Raw genomic sequence first — 17,381 nt, forward strand, 5'->3', positions numbered from 1 at the left:
GGAGGGGGGGTTTGTATCTGTGTGTGTGTGCGCGCAGCTGTGGGTGGCTCGGGAATGTTGGCACTGCTCGTGCCAATCCAACTATTCTGCTCTCACTGTCTGGCGCCTGAAGCATGGTCTCATGATCATGGGCTTTGTGATTGCACACCTAAACACTGCTGCACTCTTCCAAGGTTTCTACATCAGCTCTACTTGATGCCAGTGAATTCTAGCAGTTCTCTTCATCCATTTTTGGATAAAAACTGAGATGTATTGTATGGAAACACGCCTTTTGGTCTGATGCGTCCATGCTGACCAGATATCCCAACCTAATCTAGTCCCATTTCCCAGCATTTGGCCCATATCACCCTAAACCCCCTAAATGTTACACCAGCCTCCTCCACTTCTCTGGCTGTTCATTATGTATACTCACCATCCACTGCCTGAAAAAGTTGCACCTCTGATACCTTTTAAATCTTTACCCTCTCAACTCCGGGAGAATGACCTTGTCGATTTACCATATCCATGCCCCTCATGATTTTAGAAACCTCTATAAGGTCACCCTTCATGCTGTAAGGAAAACAGCCCCAGCCTATTCAGCCTCTCCCTATAGCTCAAACCCACCAAACCTGTCAACATTCTTGTAAATTTTTTCTGAACCTTTCAACATCCCCAGCATTTTTCTGATAGGAGGGAGATTAGAATTGCATACAATATTCCAAAAGTGGCCTAACCAATGTCCTGTACAGCTGCAACATGACCTCCCAGTTCCTATACTCAATGCTCTGACCAATAAAGGAAAGCATAGAAGAGAGGGCATTTTCAGGGCTGACAGACAGGCAGGGCAGGGCAGGGCGTGAGGCTTATATGGGTTGGAAGGGATTGAAGGGAACGGGTTTTCTCTAGTCTGTGGTTCTCAAAAAGCACAGCCGATCATCCAAGGAGCAGGAGAATTGACATTTTGGGCGTTAGCCCTTCATATTCCCTAGTCTCTTGTTTACAGGGCACAGAGGCCTGAGGGACCTGTCACCTGCTCCTGTCTCTTGAGCCATGAATGAGATCAGAATGAAAATTTCCAACAAAAACAACCTTGTAGAGCATTGCTATGAAGTTACCAAGAAGTTTCTGGTAGTGTCAGCTGCTGTTTTGTAATTGTTTAATTAAGGTCTGTTTTGCATGAAATACCTGTTGCAGGGTGGGGCAAGTGACATTCTAGTACTGTGTTACTGGGTGACATGCTATTGGAATGTGAGTTCATACCTACATTTTTCTGTACACAGCTTAGTAAAACAACAAATCCTCAAAATTGGTTACTTAACGGGGTTTGAGAAGGTTTATAGCTCAGGTTGAGGTTCTGGATTTAGGTTTGCTTGCTGAGCTGGAAGATTCATTTCCAGACGTTTCGTCGCCCTGCTAGCTAACATCTTCAGTGGGCCTCCAGGCGAAGCACTGTACATGATTCCTGCTTTCTATTTATATGTTTGGGTTTCTTTGGATTGATGACATCATTCCTGTGGTGATGCCATTTCCTGTTCTCATGGGGTGGTAGATGTGGTCTAACTCGATGTGTTTAGATTAGATTGGATTCCCCTAGTGTGGAAACAGGCCCTTTGGTCCAACAAGTCCACACCGACCCTCTGAAGAGTAACCCACCCAGACCCATTTCCCTCTGACTAATGCATCTAACAGTTGTTTGTTGATAGAGTTCTGGTTGGAATAACAATAGACAATAGGTGCAGGAGTAAGCCATTCTGCCCTTCGAGCCAGCACCACAAGAAACAGGACAGAGCACTGTTACAAAGGAAAGCTGCTCAAGGAAACATTGAGCAATAGCAGAAGATGGTTGCAATCCATTGACCTCTGGGTTATGGGCCCAGCACGCTCCCGCTGCGCCACTCTGCTGCTATGCTTCTAGGAATTCTCGTGCGTGTCTCTGGCTTGTCCTAGGATGGATGTGACTCCCAGACTACTCAGATGGACGTAGAAATAACTGCCAGACTACTCAGACCCCTTGGCATTATGTTAGCCCACAAACCCACCAACACACTAAAACAGCAGCTAATGAACTTGAAACCACCAGGATATGTGAACATCAACTAGCCACAAAACGACATGACCCTCTCTCACTAGTATCCTCACATACGGATGAGGAAGGACACCACTTCAAATGGGACAACACATCCATCCTAGGACAAGCCAAACAGAGACATGCACGCGAATTCCTAAAAGCATAGCGTTCCAACTGGAACTCTATTAACAAACACATAGAATTAGACACCATCTACCATCCCTGAAAGAAAGAACAGGAAATGATGTCACTGCATGAAATGACATCACCAACCCAAACATATAAATAGAAAATAGGAATTGCAACAGTGCTTCGCCCGGAGACCCACTGAAGATGTTACCTAGTAGGGTGATGAAACGTCTGGAAATGAACCTTCCAGCTCAGTGAGCAAACCTACATCCTTGGTTATTTACTGTTCATCATAGAATGCTGGGGAATAACGGAAATAATACGTTGAGCTTGGTCTTGTTTAAGGGATTTGTTCATGTGAATATCCTGTGAACTACAGAAGGCAGGGGAAGTACAGATATAGATAGTGACATGTGATACATTGAGTTTGAACAAATCTGATAGTGCAGTGCCCCCTCAGTTTCTTCCCCCTCATTCTTATTGATGTTGCAGCCTGGATTAAGTGTTCAAGTCTCTAGCTAAGTCCTGAATTCCTGGTTTTCTAACTCGAACTATGTGCACTTCCCCACTGGACCAAGGCTAAGGAGAAATCTTAACACGGTGTGACAGACCCACTGGAATTCAGGATGTTAATTGGGGGAGCAAGGTGACTCAGGATTCTTGTTGAGAATTTTAATTATGTATGACACTTCTGTCAGATAATTGCACTGGCTGTTGAGTAGTGTTAATAAATCTGCTGTCATACCTTTTGCAAAGTTTAAGGTAAACTCCATTCTTGTTTTTTGTAGTGATGGATGAGGATACGGCAACCGCTATCAGGAACTCTCCAACACCATCAAGGAGAAGTTTCCTGATGCGGAGATCTCTGGAGACGTTGGGAGGAAAGGTAATACAATACGTTAATACCTTCTTTCAGGTGGATTGCTGTAACGATTGTAGATTTGCTTATTTCTCTTATTGACGGCGAAAAACTTTCAACGGTGTGCACTTCTTTAGATGAACCCCAAAAAATATGAAATCTGTGACCTTAGGAATTCCTCTGCTCAGAATAGCCATTTGGCTAATCTGCAAGCATGCATTCAAATGATTCCTCAGGCATATTTCACATACAGTAGATGCTATTGAACAGCCCTATCTCTGGGTGGGAAAACAAAGGTCTAGCCAGTTTACACAGCAAGATTCCACAAGAGATAGAATACTGTTTATGGTGCCATACAATGGAAGGGGAATGTTTTCACTGTATTTTAATGCTGTACTCTTGCCTTTAGAAAGAGATTAACACCATGGGTACGGGAATACATGATCCCACCTCTCCAATGCCATTTTAATTTAACCCTCCTCCTTTCGCTAGTTTTCCTTCACTCTGTTGCTGATGCACTGGCCCTAATGGACTGTGTCTGTAAATTTTCTTTTCATTAGAAACATGAATGACTTGGCAATAGATTAGAAAAAAACAATCTCGAGGTTGTAGTAGTATCTCCTGACAGAAAAATAAAACACTGAGCAGAGAAATGGGCTGGAATGTATTATTTCCCGCTTGAACTCTTTGTTAACAAAAATGACTAAAGTTGGGCACTTTCTTTATTTCTTCATTTGTCTGCCTTTATATTCTGTGGTTTGGTTTATTTTTCTGTGTTTTAAGATGGCACTAGAGAGTGAAAAGTTTTTTATTATGTTGCCAATGCATTTTGTAATAAGATAATTGTAACAAATAAATCCTATTATATTCTAATTTAGTTCTCTCTCTTTTTCCCTACCCTCCCTTCATTTGTTATTGTTGCATTGCACTTATTGCTTAATTAGTCAAATGTATGATTTAGTGGTGGGTATTTTTTAAAAAGAAATGCTAAGTTCTGGAGGCTATCGTGGCACTATGATGTTGTCCCTACTTCTGGGCAAGAACACCTGGGTTCGAGTTTCACTTGCTCCAAAGTGTATTGCTGCACACCACACCACCCACATTCTCCTCTTATCCACTGTCTGGAAACCCCTGGCCATTCCAGCCTACTGTGGCGGGTCGGTGTGGACTTGTTGGGCCGAAGGGCCTGTTTCCACAATGTAAGTAATCTAATCTAATCTAATCTAATCTAATCTAATCTAAAAACACCTGGGTTCGAGTTTCACTTGCTCCAAAGTGTATTGCTGCACACCACACCACTCACATTCTCCTTTTATCCACTGTCTGGAAACCCCTGGCCATTCCAGCCTACTGTAAGGCAGTGGGACTTCATAATAGCAACCTCGTTATGTGGGTGTTACCTACTGTCCATTAGAAACCCAGGGGCAAGAGTACCTGCTCACAGTCCCGTGTAACTGTAGGTTGAGGTGATCCACAGACACCCAGCCCAACTGTTTATTTTGTGCTACTAAACAAAGTCCAAGGAACTGTAGATACTGGAAATCAGAAACAGTGTAATTTCAGCATCTGATTCCAGCATCACATTTTCTATTCGGGGACCCTGCAGCCTTCAGGGCTCAGTATCATGTTCAATAATTTTAGGCTTTAGCACCCTCTTCCGTATCCTTACCCCAACCCACACACACGAAGCCCTGTCATCTCATGGGTTGCTACCACAAACAACCCATTATCAGCTGCTAACAATCCCCATTAGCAGGTTTTGATTCTCCCAGGCTGACCTTGACCCATTCATTTCTTTGTCATCTTTCCCTCTGTGTTTCCATGAGGACCAAGATTAGACCATTCAGTCATTTGAGCCTGTTTCTTCAATCTGCAAAACTGATGTAACAGGGGATTGTGGTCATAGGCACGGCCCATCACTCCATGACATAGTTTACAGCACTACCTTTATTAAGTACTCTAAGGCGCGTTGTAATTTATGTGTTTCGATGATATTTTCTTTCTCTGACTTCAGGCAGCTTTGAGATTGAAATCAATGGGAAGCTGATCTTTTCCAAGCTAGAAACCAGTGGCTTTCCTTACACTGATGATGTAAGTAGATATTTTAATCCTTTCAAAATTGAATCAGATTTGGTTGCCCCTTACTCCACCTTGTTTCTTGCTCCATATCCTGGAGAATTTGCCAGAATCTTAGCACTGGAATAGACCAACAACCTCAATTTTAGAGTCATGGAGGTCTACACCGCAGGTAAAGGGCCTTCTGCAGCAGTTAAAAGCAACCTCCCAAGTATTTGAATCCCACTTTCCAACACTTGGCCTTATCAAGCTCCAATGAAGAATCATCTGTTCATCTGCATTGACTGATTATATAATGTTTGCAACCCTACCTGGCTTTGTTCCATATTTTTGCAAGATTTGTGAAGGTTTGTAGCTCAGGTTGAGGTTTAGGGTGTAGGTTTGCTCGCTGAGCTGTAGGTTTGATATCCAGACGTTTCATTACCTGGCTAGATAACATCATCAGTGGTGACCTCCAAGTGAAGCGAAGCTGTTGTCTCCTGCTTTCTATTTATATCTTTCTCCTGGATGGGGTTCCTGGGGTTTGTGGTGATGTCATTTCCTGTTTGTTTTCTGAGGGGTTGATAGATGGTATCTAGATCTATGTGTTTGTTTATGGCGTTGTGGTTGGAGTGCCAGGTCTCTAGGAATTCTCTGGCATGTCTTTGCTTAGCCTGTCCCAGGATAGATGTGTTGTTCAGCCAGAAACCCTAACCACCTTACCATACATCAAAGAAGTTTCAGAAATGACAGCCAGACTACCAAGACCCTTCGGAATCCTAGTAGCACACAAACCCGCCAACACTGTCAAGCAAAAACTAACAAACTTAAAAGACCCAGTACAACCCATGGACAAAACCAACGTCGTCTACAAACTTCCATTGAAGGACTGCCACAAACGCTACGTACGACAAACAGGAAGAAAATTAGCCACCAGGATACACGAACACCAGCTAGCCACAAAGACACGACCCTCTTTCCCTCGTAGCCCTACATACGGATGAAAAAAGCCACCATTTCGACTGGGACATCACATCTGTCCTGGGACAGGCTAAGCAATGACATGCCAGAGAATTCCTAGAGGCCTGGCACTCCAACCACAACACCATAAACAAACACATAGATCTAGATGCCATCTATCAACCCCTCAGAAAACAAACAGGAAATGACATCACCACAAACCCCAGGAACCCCATCCAGGAGAAAGACATAAATAGAAAGCAGGAGATAATAGCTTCGCTTCACTTGGAGGTCACCACTGATGATGTTACCTAGTCAGGTAATGAAACATCTGGATATCAAACCTACAGCTCAGCGAGCAAACCTACTCCCTAAACCGCCTTTGTTCCATATCTCTGTAAATTCCTCCAAACAATCCTCCAATTATTATGCTTCTCCAGTTCTGGCCTTTGTGCTTCCTGATTCTAATCGCCCAACATTGGCAGTCATGATTTTATTTGCTTCAGCACTAAGTTCTGGAATTATATTCAGACGTCTCTCCCTTCCTCCTCCTCCTTTGCTTCACATCTGAAAATAAACTTAAACATTCACCTTTCTGTCCAAATGTCTCCTGACACAGTTTTGCACTGAACTTCATTTGATTGCTTCTTTGAAAAGCTTTGTGACATTTGACTGTGTTGAAGATGTGCTATAAATTCTCAATGTTGTTGTACTTGTTTAACAATATGCTCCAGGGAGGTATTCTTCAGGAAGTGTTTGTATATAAGTACATAGAGCAGTACAAGCCCTTCAGACCACGATATTGTGCCGAACATTTATCTTAATGTAAGATCAACATATGCTTGTCCAGCAGTCGCTTAATGTCTCTGACTCTAGCACCACCACCTCTGGCAGTGCATTCTATGCCCCCACCACTCTTTGCAAAGAACTTATTTCTGATATCTCCCCTAAACCTCCTTCCAATCACTGTAAAATTACCCCTCGTGACAGCCATTTCTGCGTGGGGAATAGTCTCTAGTTATCTACTCTATCTCTGCCTCTCAATCAAGTCACCTCTCTTCTGTCTTCTCTCCAGTGTGAAAAGCCTTAGCTCACTCCATCTATACTCTTAATACAAGCCCTTCAATCCAGACAGTATCCTGGTAAATCTCCTCTGCACCCTCTTTAAAACATCGACATTCTACCAACATGACTAAGCAAAATGAACCTGAAGAATGCAGTTGATACCTATTGCACCTTTCTGTGTACCTTGCTAAACAGGTAACCTGAGGAGTAGTTTTTCAAGTTGTGTTGGTTACTCCCCTCTCTTACAGGTCCTCGATGCAGTCCAGAAAGCCAGCGATGGAGAACAAGTACAGAAAATTGTCAAGAGTCAGGCTCCTTGTGTCATCCTGTAGCTCAACCTAAATGATGCTTCCTGTCTATCTGCTGCTAATCTGTCATATTTTCAGAACTTAAACTTGCCTTGAAGTCTGTTCTAGTCTAGATCCTGAAGATGTAAAAACAGTGGAGGCCCAGGGGAGTGTGATGTTGGGCTTTTTATTGTCAGATTCCATGATTGCCAGTGGATCATTTATTCTTCGAAGCTGTCGTGACCAGACAGTTTAGATTTCTCCAGTAGCTCATTCCGCTTTATGAATAATTTGTCAGTGCCGCTTCTCTGAACTTATCAGACAAGTGCATTTTTAAAATAATTCTCCCATCCAAACTAGCGCGCGTGTTAACACGCGCACATACACAGTTCCTCATTGGCTCCTTGAGCAGATGCTTCAGGCATTCGGTTAATCCTAGGATTATGCCAGGGTTGCTCTTAAATACAGAACCATATTGCCTTGTCCACTCCCTCATCTCGCTGAAATCAGGGCCAATGAATGAAAGTAACCAGATTCTGTTGTGCAGTTACTGAGAATCTGAAAGGCTGATTGGTTTGCACTGATCATTGTCTTTCAGTCAGGCAGCACCCACAGAGCAGGAGAATATGTTGACTGCTGTCCAACTGACTTGTCTGACCACAGTTGATGTAAAATAAAACAATGATCGGGAATTCTGTCAACTGACACTTCCACTAACCCCCTCCCAGACTGCTCACCAAACAGCAAGATGTGATAATCTGTGGCACATCTCCCAGCGTGATGAGCAGGTCAGATCAATGCACTAAACTCCAATGCCTGTGGTCTCAAAGTTGCTGCTCTGATGTTCTGGTTGATCTGTTAAAACAGGAGACACTACGTTTGACCATGCTGAGAGAGGCAGGTCTCTCTCCTTCCCTTCTATCGGTGAGGAGTCTTAGTTGCATAATTGATGTCAGTCTGTGCATGGTGGCTGAGAAGTGTAATATTATCCTCTTGTTTGGGAGGGTTCTGTGTCTTTGCTTTCTTTGCGGCTGTGGACATCATTGGGATTTTCTGAAAAATCTGCTGAACTATTGAAATTGTTGACCTGCTGCAGCTTTAGAATTTGGATCTATGAATGACTATTTTAACTAAAATTAATGGTTAAATTATGAAAAGAAACTGATGCCAATTTCTAATGGCAGAGCAGGTTTACAACTTAAGTAATTGTATTTTAAAATGTAAGAATTATGCTTTTTGAACTTTGCTGTATTTCAAATATAATTGAAATATGTATGTGCTAACAGAATTCGTGTCTGTCGTTTGTATAAAAAAAAAGCAAAAGTGTTGAACATCGAAGTCAGGATAGCACTCACTAAGATAGCACTCACAAGAACTAGGATCCCAGAGTTCTTGCGGGAAGTTCTTCAGGTATGAGGGCGTAGAATACAGTATACTCTAGGAGACTTCAATATTGATAGCAAAGAGTGGCTCTGCAGCAACACTGTTGGCCAAGCCCTTAAGAACATAACTGCTAGACTCAAGGTGCCAACCAAGAGAGAAAGATCTACCTAATCTTGTTCTCACCTGTCATCGATTCTTCATCAGATGAGGGAGGACAGTCCATGATAACAAGCAAGAGGTTTCCTTGCCATGTTTAACCTGATGCCATGAAACTTCACGGGGTCAGAGTCAATGTTGAGAACTCCCAAGGCAGCTCCCTCCCAACTGTATATCACTGTGCTGCCAGGTCTGTCTTGCCAGTGACACATGCCATATCCAGAGATGGTGATTGTGGTGTCTGTGGCATTGCCTCTAGACTATGACTCCATGAGTATTACTGTGTCAGGCTATTGCTTGACTAATGTGTCAGAGAAGTCTCCAAGTTTAGCCGTTTAACCACAGCGGTTAGTAGGGAGGACTTTACAGAGTCGATAGGGCTGTTTCTGCCACTCTCTCTTCCGGTGTTCAGGTTGATGCCAGGTGCCCCTCTAATTTCACTTTTTTTGTTGAGACTTTGTAGAGGTTGGTACAATTCAAAGGGTTGCGAGGCCATTTCAGAGAGCAGTTGAGAGTCAACCACTGCTGTGAGTTTAGAGTCACATAGGCCAGACTAAGTCAGGATGATCGATTTCATTCCCTGAAGGACATTAGTGAACTGGATGGGTTTTCTGACATTTGACAATGATTTCATGGTCATCAGTAGATTCTTAATTTGAGTTTTTTATTTAATTCAAGTTCCACCATTTGCTGTGGTGGGGTGTGAACTGCCTCCCCAGAGCATTAGCTGAGTTTCTGAATTAATACCTGATGAAGGGTTTTTTGCCTGAAATGTTGATTTTCCTGCTGCCTGACCTCCTGTGCTTTTCCAGCACCGCACTCTCGTTTCTGAATCAATTGTCTAACTATAATACCACTAGGTCAGCGCCTCCCCAGTTTTTTATTATTGGTTACTTTCAGATTGAAATTAAACGGGAAATTTTAAAAAATTAAATGAAGAAATGAAGAATTAAATGTAAAATAGAGATGCAGAGTCAGGTGATGTGTTGTACCTGCATGATGTAGGAGCTGGTGGACCCCATTGTGGTTCATAGTGACCACATCTGCAGCAAGTGTTGGTTGCTTGGGGAAATCTGGCTCAGAGTTGATGAGCTGGAGTCTGAGCTTCGAACGCTGACATATCAGGGAGGAGGAAGAGTTACCTGGACACTGTTTTAGGAAGCAGTCACACCCCCGAGATTAACTATCTTGATTATTGTCAGTGGTCAGGGACAGGAGGGTATGACTGAGTGAGGCAGGCAGACGGATCTGTAATGTAGTGCTGAAGGAGCCTCAGCCCTTGAGCTTGTCTAATAGGTTTGGGATTCTTGCTTCCTGTGTGGATGAGAGCACGGACAGTAAGAGGATGAGCAAGCTGACCATGCACTGTGCTATAGAGAGCCATTCAAGAACAAGGAGAAATACGCAATGTAGTTTTACTTAGGGATAGTATAGCCAGGATTGAGTCTTTAAGGCTGTATTGGTTGCCTGGTGCCTGGGTTCAGGATATCACATCTGGGTTGCAGAAAAACTGGGAGGGGAAGATCCAGTTGTCATGGTGCACGTAGGTACCAACGATACTGAGGAAAAGAGGAAAGGAGTTCTGCTGAGGGAATATGAGCAGCTCGGGGCTAAATTAAAAAGCAGAACCAAAAAGGTAGTAACCTTTGAATTGCTACCTGAGCCATGAGCTATTTGGCACAGGGTCAACAAGATTAAAGAGATAAATGTATGGTTCAAAGATTGGTGTGGGAGAAGCAGTTGAATTCATGGGGCATTGGCCCCAGTCCTGGGGAAGGAGGGGACTATTCCAATGGGACAAGCTCCACCTGGAATTGGAACCAGATTCCTGGCAAATCACATAACTAGGGATTCAGTTACATGGAAAATTATGGAACAAGTTAAAGGGCAGATGGGGTGGAAGGCTGAGTAGCAGTTATTAAAGTTTCCACAGCAAGTAATCAGACAGAGTATGGGAAGATTTTGGAATTGAACGTGAGGCACAGCAGATAACGGGGCAACTATGAGAATGGTGGCAGTCATTGCAGAGCTGAGGGTGTTGTACTTAATGCACAGAGTATATGAAACAAGGTGAATGAGCTTGTAGTGCAGATTGTAATCAATGGGTATGCCTTTATTGGTAAGACAGGAGTTTCAGTGGGGTAATTCTGGAACACAGCAGAAATTAATCCCAAGGATAAAGAAAAATACTGAGGGGAGGATGAGGCAACCATAGCTGACGAAGGAATTTTGAGACAGCATAAAAGCCAAAGAAATCTTACAATGTGATGAAGATTAGCAGAAAGCAAGAGGATTGGGAAGTCTTTAAAAACCAGAAGGGAACAACTAAACCTGCACCAATGGTGCTGAGGTAAAGATGGGTAAGAGCATCAATTCCTGGGAGTGACGATCACCAACAATCTGTCCTGGCCCACTCTCTCTGATGCAATGGTCAAGAAAGCTCAATGATGCCTCTACTTCCTCAGGAGACTAAGGAAATTTAGCATGTCCACAAGGACTGTTACCAGTTTTTATGGATGCATCATAAAAAGCATCCTGTCCGTGTGCATCACAGCTTGGTATGGCAACAAGAAACTACAGAGAATTGTGAACCCAGCCTGATCTATCTCCCAAACCAGCTTCTGTCCATACTTCCCACTGCCTCAGGAATGCAACCAACATAATCAGTACCCCTCCCACCCCAGTTATACTCTGTTCCCCCCTCTTCTCACAGGCCAAAGATATAAAAGTTTGAACGTGTATACGAACAGATTCAGGAACAGCTTCTTCCCCGCTGTTAACAGACTTTTGAATGGACGTCTCAAACGTTAATTCTGATCTCTCTCTACTTTCTCAGCAACTGTAGCACTGTATTCTGCATTCTGTTCTGCTACCCTGATGCTTGCTGTACAGTGAAAGCTGCCTGAATAACAAGTGAAAGAGCACTTTTCAGTGTATGTGACAACAATAAAGCAAACTCAAACTAAAATAAACCAGAACAACTGCAGAACCTGGAAATCAGCCCCTCGGCAACTTTCCATGCAATCACCAAAGGTGCAACACCTGCCCATTTACCTACTCCCTCCCTCCCTCCCTCACTATCTAAGGGCCCAAACAAATCCAGGTGAAGCAGCACTTTGCCTGCACTTCACTCAGTCTAGTCTACTGTATTCACTGCTCACAATGTGCTGTCCTCTACACTGGGGAGATGAAGTGTAGACTGGGTGACCGTTTTGTAGAACAAATACATTTTGCCCACAGAAATGGCCCTGAGCTTCTAGTTTAGATTAGAGTGGTGTTGGAAAAGCACAGCAGGTCAGGCAGCATCCGAGGAGCAGGAGAATCAACGTTTCAGGCCGGAGCCCTTCATCAGGAATGAGGCAGGGAGCCTCCGGGGTGGAGAGATAAATGGGAGGGGGGGGTGGGGCTGTGGAGAAGGTAGCTGAAAATGTGTTGCTGGAAAAGCGCAGCAGGTCAGACAGCATCAAAGGAACAGGAAAGGGCTTATGCCCGAAACGTCGATTCTCCTGCTCCTTGGATGCTGCCTGACCTGCTGCACTTTTCCAGCAACACATTTTCAGCTCTGATCTCCAGCATCTGCAGTCCTCACTTTCTCCTGGGGAGAAGGTAGCCAAGAGTGTAATAGGTAGATGGGAGCAGGGATGAAGGTGATAGGTCAGAGGGGACGGTGGAGTGGATAGGTCCGAAGGGAGATTGGCAGGTAGGACAGTTCATGAGGACAGTGCTGAGCTGGAAGTTTGGAACTAGGATGAGGTGGAGGAAGGGGAAATGAGGAAACTGGTGAAGTCCACATTGATGCCCTGGGGTTAATGTGTTCCGAGGCGGAAGATGAGGCGTTCTTCCTCCAGTTGTCGGGTGGTGAGGGAGAGACAGTGGTGGAGGCCCAGGACCTCCATGTCCTCGGCAGAGTGGGAGGGGAGTTGAAATATTTGGCTACAGGGTGTGGGGTTGATTGGTGCGGGTGTCCCGGAGATGTTCCCTAAAGTGCTCTGCTAGGAGGCGTCCAATCTCCCCAGTGTAAAGGCAGCCGCATCAGGAGCACCGGATACAATAAATGACATTGGTGGATGTGCAGGTGAAACTTTGATGGATGTGGAAGACTCCCTTAGGGCCTTGGATGGAGGTGAGGGAGGAGGTGTGGGCGCAGGCTTTGCAATTCCTGCGGTGGCAGGTGATGGCGCCAGAACGGGAGGGGAGGTTGTTCGGAGGCGTGGACCTGACCAGGTAGTCACGGAGGGAAAATGGAAAAGGGTGCGGAGGGAAATATATTGGCACGGTGGCACAGTGATTAGCACTGCTGCCTCACAGCGCCAGAGACCCGGGTTCAATTCCCGCCTCAAGCAACTGTCTATGTGGAGTTTGCACATTCTCCCCGTGTCTGCGTGGGTTTCCTCCCACAATCCAAAAATGTGCAGGCTAGGTAAATTGGCCATGCTAAATTGCCCATAGAGCTAGGTGCCTGAGCCAGAGGGAAATGGGTCTGGGTGGGTTACGCTTCGGAGAACTTGTTGGGCCGAAGGGCCTGTTTCCACTGTAGGGAATCTAACCTAATCTAATCCAGAAAAATTTGGGAGTATTGTATGCAGTTCTGGTCACCACGCTATAGGAAGGATGTGGAGGCTTTGGAGAGCGGACAAAAGAGGTTTAGCAGGATGCGCCTGGATTGGAGTACATTACTGTAGGTTTGGATAAACTTGGATTGTTTTTACTAGAGTTTCAGAGGCTGAGCTGTGAGCTGATAGAAGTATATAAATGTTTGAAGGGCATGGATAGGGTGGATAGTCTGAGTTTCTATCCCAGGGTGGAAATGTCACATACTGAGGAGCATTGGTTCAAGGTGAGAGAGGGCAAGCTTAAAGGAGATGTATGAGGCACAGAGGGTGGTAGGTGCCGGTAGTGTGCTGCCAAGGGAGGTAGTAGCAGCAGATATGATAGTGATGTTTAAGAGGCATTTAGAAAGACACATGAATAGGCAGAGAATAGAGAGACAGGAGGGGATTAGTTTAGAATGGCTTACCTGTTGGCTCTGTAATTCCCCAAGTCGCTGACAAGGATAACCTGGTACCCACTGCAGTCAGATTCAGCTGGAATGGAAGGTTTTTGGCTCAGAGCTGATGAGCTTTTTGCAAGTTTTGCTATTGTGTTATTAGTGATGTGACCATGTAAGACAGGAGGCAAAAAGCAGAGAGCAAAAATGCTTTCAGACTTTGCAAATCCAAAATACAACCAGACAAGTAGGTCAGGCAGAATGTACAGTTACAATACTATCCTGACCTTCCACTGCACATTACCAACACTCACTGCCTGAGCTGCTGAGTATTTCTAGTATTTTCTGTTTCTCTGAAAAACCCCTGATTCCATTGAGGCCTTTTCTAACGTATCCCTCCAAATAAATTTATCACAATTCCATATTTCACTGGACGACACACCAAACCTTACTTTAGGCTCAAAATGTTTATTTCAAATGAACATCAGATGGAACCCTGATTGACCCAATACTTACCCCCAAGATTCAGATTGACAGTGCTAAGGGATGCCAGAGATAAACCTCACTCAACACACGCTGAAGATCAGAGAGAGGAAAAAATATTGGAAATCCAATTTACATGCACAGCGAGAATGCGATGCCTGGAAATGTGGTTGAGGCAGGTTCACTTGATGCATTCAAGATGGGCATTGCATGATTATTTGGATTGAAGTAATAAGCAGGGATATGGGGAAAAGGCAGGAGATTGGCACTAGGTAACAGAACCGGTGCAGGCATGATGGCCTCCTTTTGCACTGAAATATTTTTGTGATTCTCTGATACAATCCACCATTTGACAGTCATAGAGCCAGCATCTGCAGTCCTCACTTTCTCCGAGTTGATTTTAACCTCACTGCGAAGCCTCTTCCAAGGATGCCTACCTTGAAGAAGTTCTCCTCCTCTCTCTACAAGGATCTCAGTGAGTCTCTCTCTCACTGCGCCCTCCAGGTCATCTCCTCTGCCCTGAAGCTCTTCAGCCTCCATCTACCTATCACCTCTTAGAGCTGTACACGATGGAACCAGACACTTCGGTCCAACTCATCCATGCCAACCAGATATACTAAATTAATCTAGTTCCATTTGCCAGCACTTGGTCCATATCCCTCTAAACCCTTCCTATACATATACCCATCCAGATGTCTTTTAAATGCTGTAATTGTACCAGCCTCCACCACTTCCTCTGGCAGCTCATTCTACATATGCATCACACACTGTGTGCAAAAGTTACCCTTTTGGTCCCTTTTAAATCTTTCCCCTCTCACCTTAAACCTATGCCGTGTAGTTTTGGATTCCCTCCATTCAGTACCTAGAAAGAGAGCAGCATTCTTCAGGATTTAACTTCTGTTGTTGGTGGTTATATCATTCCAAGGCCACCAGGGGGTACTGAATGCCAATTTTATTCAATATCTCAGACATGAAAAATGTCTGTTTTTCTGCGAGTTGCTTTTTTTAAAATCTCAGGGTCAATGCGATTTGCAAGGTCTGTAGACCCATTGTTTCCTGGGGTGAAGGTGCACTATCATGAGATCCTCTGTATCATCATTGATTTCACTCCAGCTCAACTTTGCTGCTGCTAACCTTCATCCATGCCTCTGTTACCTTCAGACTCAATTATTCCAACACACTCTTGTCTGGTCTCCCACATTTTACCCTCCAAAAGTTAAGGTCATCCAAAACTATGATGCCTTGTCTTTATTCACGTTAAGTCCTGTTCTCCTCATCCCCATTTGCTCATTTACATTGGTTTCAGCCAAAAAGCGCCTTTGTTTAAAAATTCTCATCCTTGCTTTCACATTCCTTGCTGCGCCCCGTCTCTGTAATCTCTTGCTGTACCCCCATCTCTGTAATCTCTTGCTGCACCCCCATTTCTGTAATCTCTTGCTGTACCCCCATCTCTGTAATCTCTTGCTGCGCCCCGTCTCTGTAATCTCTTGCTGCACCCCCATCTCTGTAATCTCTTCCCACAACCCTCTGAGATCTCTAAGCTCCTCTGTTTCGGGGGCTTCTTGGGTACCCCTTGATTTAAATTATTCCACGATTGAGGACTGTGCCTGGACCCAAACTCTGGAATTCTTTCCCTAAAACTCTCAGTACCTTAACCTCACTTTTGTTCTTAAGAGACTCCTTAAACCCAACTATTTAATTATGATTTTAATCAATCAATGTAATCTCACCTTACGCACCTTGGTGCAATATAATGTTTTCTAATGTTCCTGTGAGCACCTTGAGATGTTGTAATATGTTAATAGCTGTTGCTTTGGACAGCCTGATGCTGTGTTGGCCTGGGTTCATCATTGACCACACAATCCCGAGGTAGTGAGGGTGGAGTGGAGTGCCTTGTCAGTATTCCATCTCCGGACACAGTGACTGTCTCAAATAAATGAGTAATTGTGATACAACTGTGCAGTCTGCTCTGAGATCCCCACACCACATGTTTGGACAGCTCTTGCTCTCAAGAGTTAAACCTGAACATTGAGTCTCCTAAGGAACTATAGCTCAGGATTAGCCCACCCAGTAACTCACCTGTTGATTAATCTGAAGGTTTTGAATCCAGACCCTATACCAACTCAGCAATTAACCACATCTGAAACAATGTTAGGGGAACGACTGAAACCACAATGGTAATATTTGCTAGAATTGCACAGTCCACAGGGAGGTGATTCGCTCCATCATGCCTGTGCTGGCTGCTTGAAAGGGATTTCAAATTAATCCCACACTCCAAGCACTTTCTCCGCAACCCTGCTATTTTAATATGCATCCAATTCCTTTTTGAAAGAGGTTCTGCTGGATTTTGAACATCTACTGATGTTATTTACTGGTTCCTGTTCAAAGCATCTCCCTCGATCGACACATTTAATAACCTCAGTACGATTGTTGCAGTGAGTGTTTAGCCCATTGACTCAATGCTAGCCTCTGTGTTAGAGGGTGAGCAGTACCTATTGCAGTCCTGAGCTAACCATTCCATTGTTAAGTATATTCCCTTTGACTGCGTCCTCTTCATACTCTTTGTGCAAACTGTCAGAAAGACAAATGACATGTCGGGAATATTCAAGGCAATTAAAGTGGAACAACAAAAGGCTTTCGCAGTATGTTGTGGAACTTTGATAAGCCCACACTTGGTACAGTTCTAGTGGTCCACATTTAATGAAGGCTATACTGGGGTGATTCAATCTGGCAGCGATGTAACAGGTCTGCCTTGCTGAGCTCTGCACCACAACTCAGGTAAAGTGGTGCATTTACCTTCCCCGTAATAGCTGTTCTGGTAAAAATCAGTAATTTAAGTTCCTAGAATCTTCATATATTCTTTTTAGCAATTAGGGAAGATGAATAAAGGTAAAGGACCGTGTGGGTCACAACACGCAGCGCACTCCCCTGCAGCAGCAGACACATTCGTAGAAGCCCCCCTGGACTTAT

General features: G+C 44.3%; 1 protein-coding gene across 1 annotated transcript in view; it reads left to right on the forward strand.

Annotated features, from left to right (window-relative positions):
• The window catches only part of selenow2a (selenoprotein W, 2a), a 10,071-nt gene extending 1,381 nt beyond the window's left edge, over positions 1-8,690 (forward strand). The window contains exons 2-4 of the mRNA XM_043674711.1: positions 2,965-3,062; positions 5,050-5,126; positions 7,364-8,690. Coding sequence (XP_043530646.1) covers positions 2,965-3,062; positions 5,050-5,126; positions 7,364-7,447 — 259 coding nt within the window. The 3' untranslated portion in view covers positions 7,448-8,690. The remainder of the gene's footprint in view (positions 1-2,964; positions 3,063-5,049; positions 5,127-7,363) is intronic.
• The last annotated feature ends 8,691 nt before the right edge of the window (positions 8,691-17,381 follow it).

This window comes from Chiloscyllium plagiosum, chromosome 33 (assembly GCF_004010195.1).
Source record: "Chiloscyllium plagiosum isolate BGI_BamShark_2017 chromosome 33, ASM401019v2, whole genome shotgun sequence".
In the NCBI taxonomy this organism is placed as follows: domain Eukaryota; kingdom Metazoa; phylum Chordata; class Chondrichthyes; order Orectolobiformes; family Hemiscylliidae; genus Chiloscyllium; species Chiloscyllium plagiosum.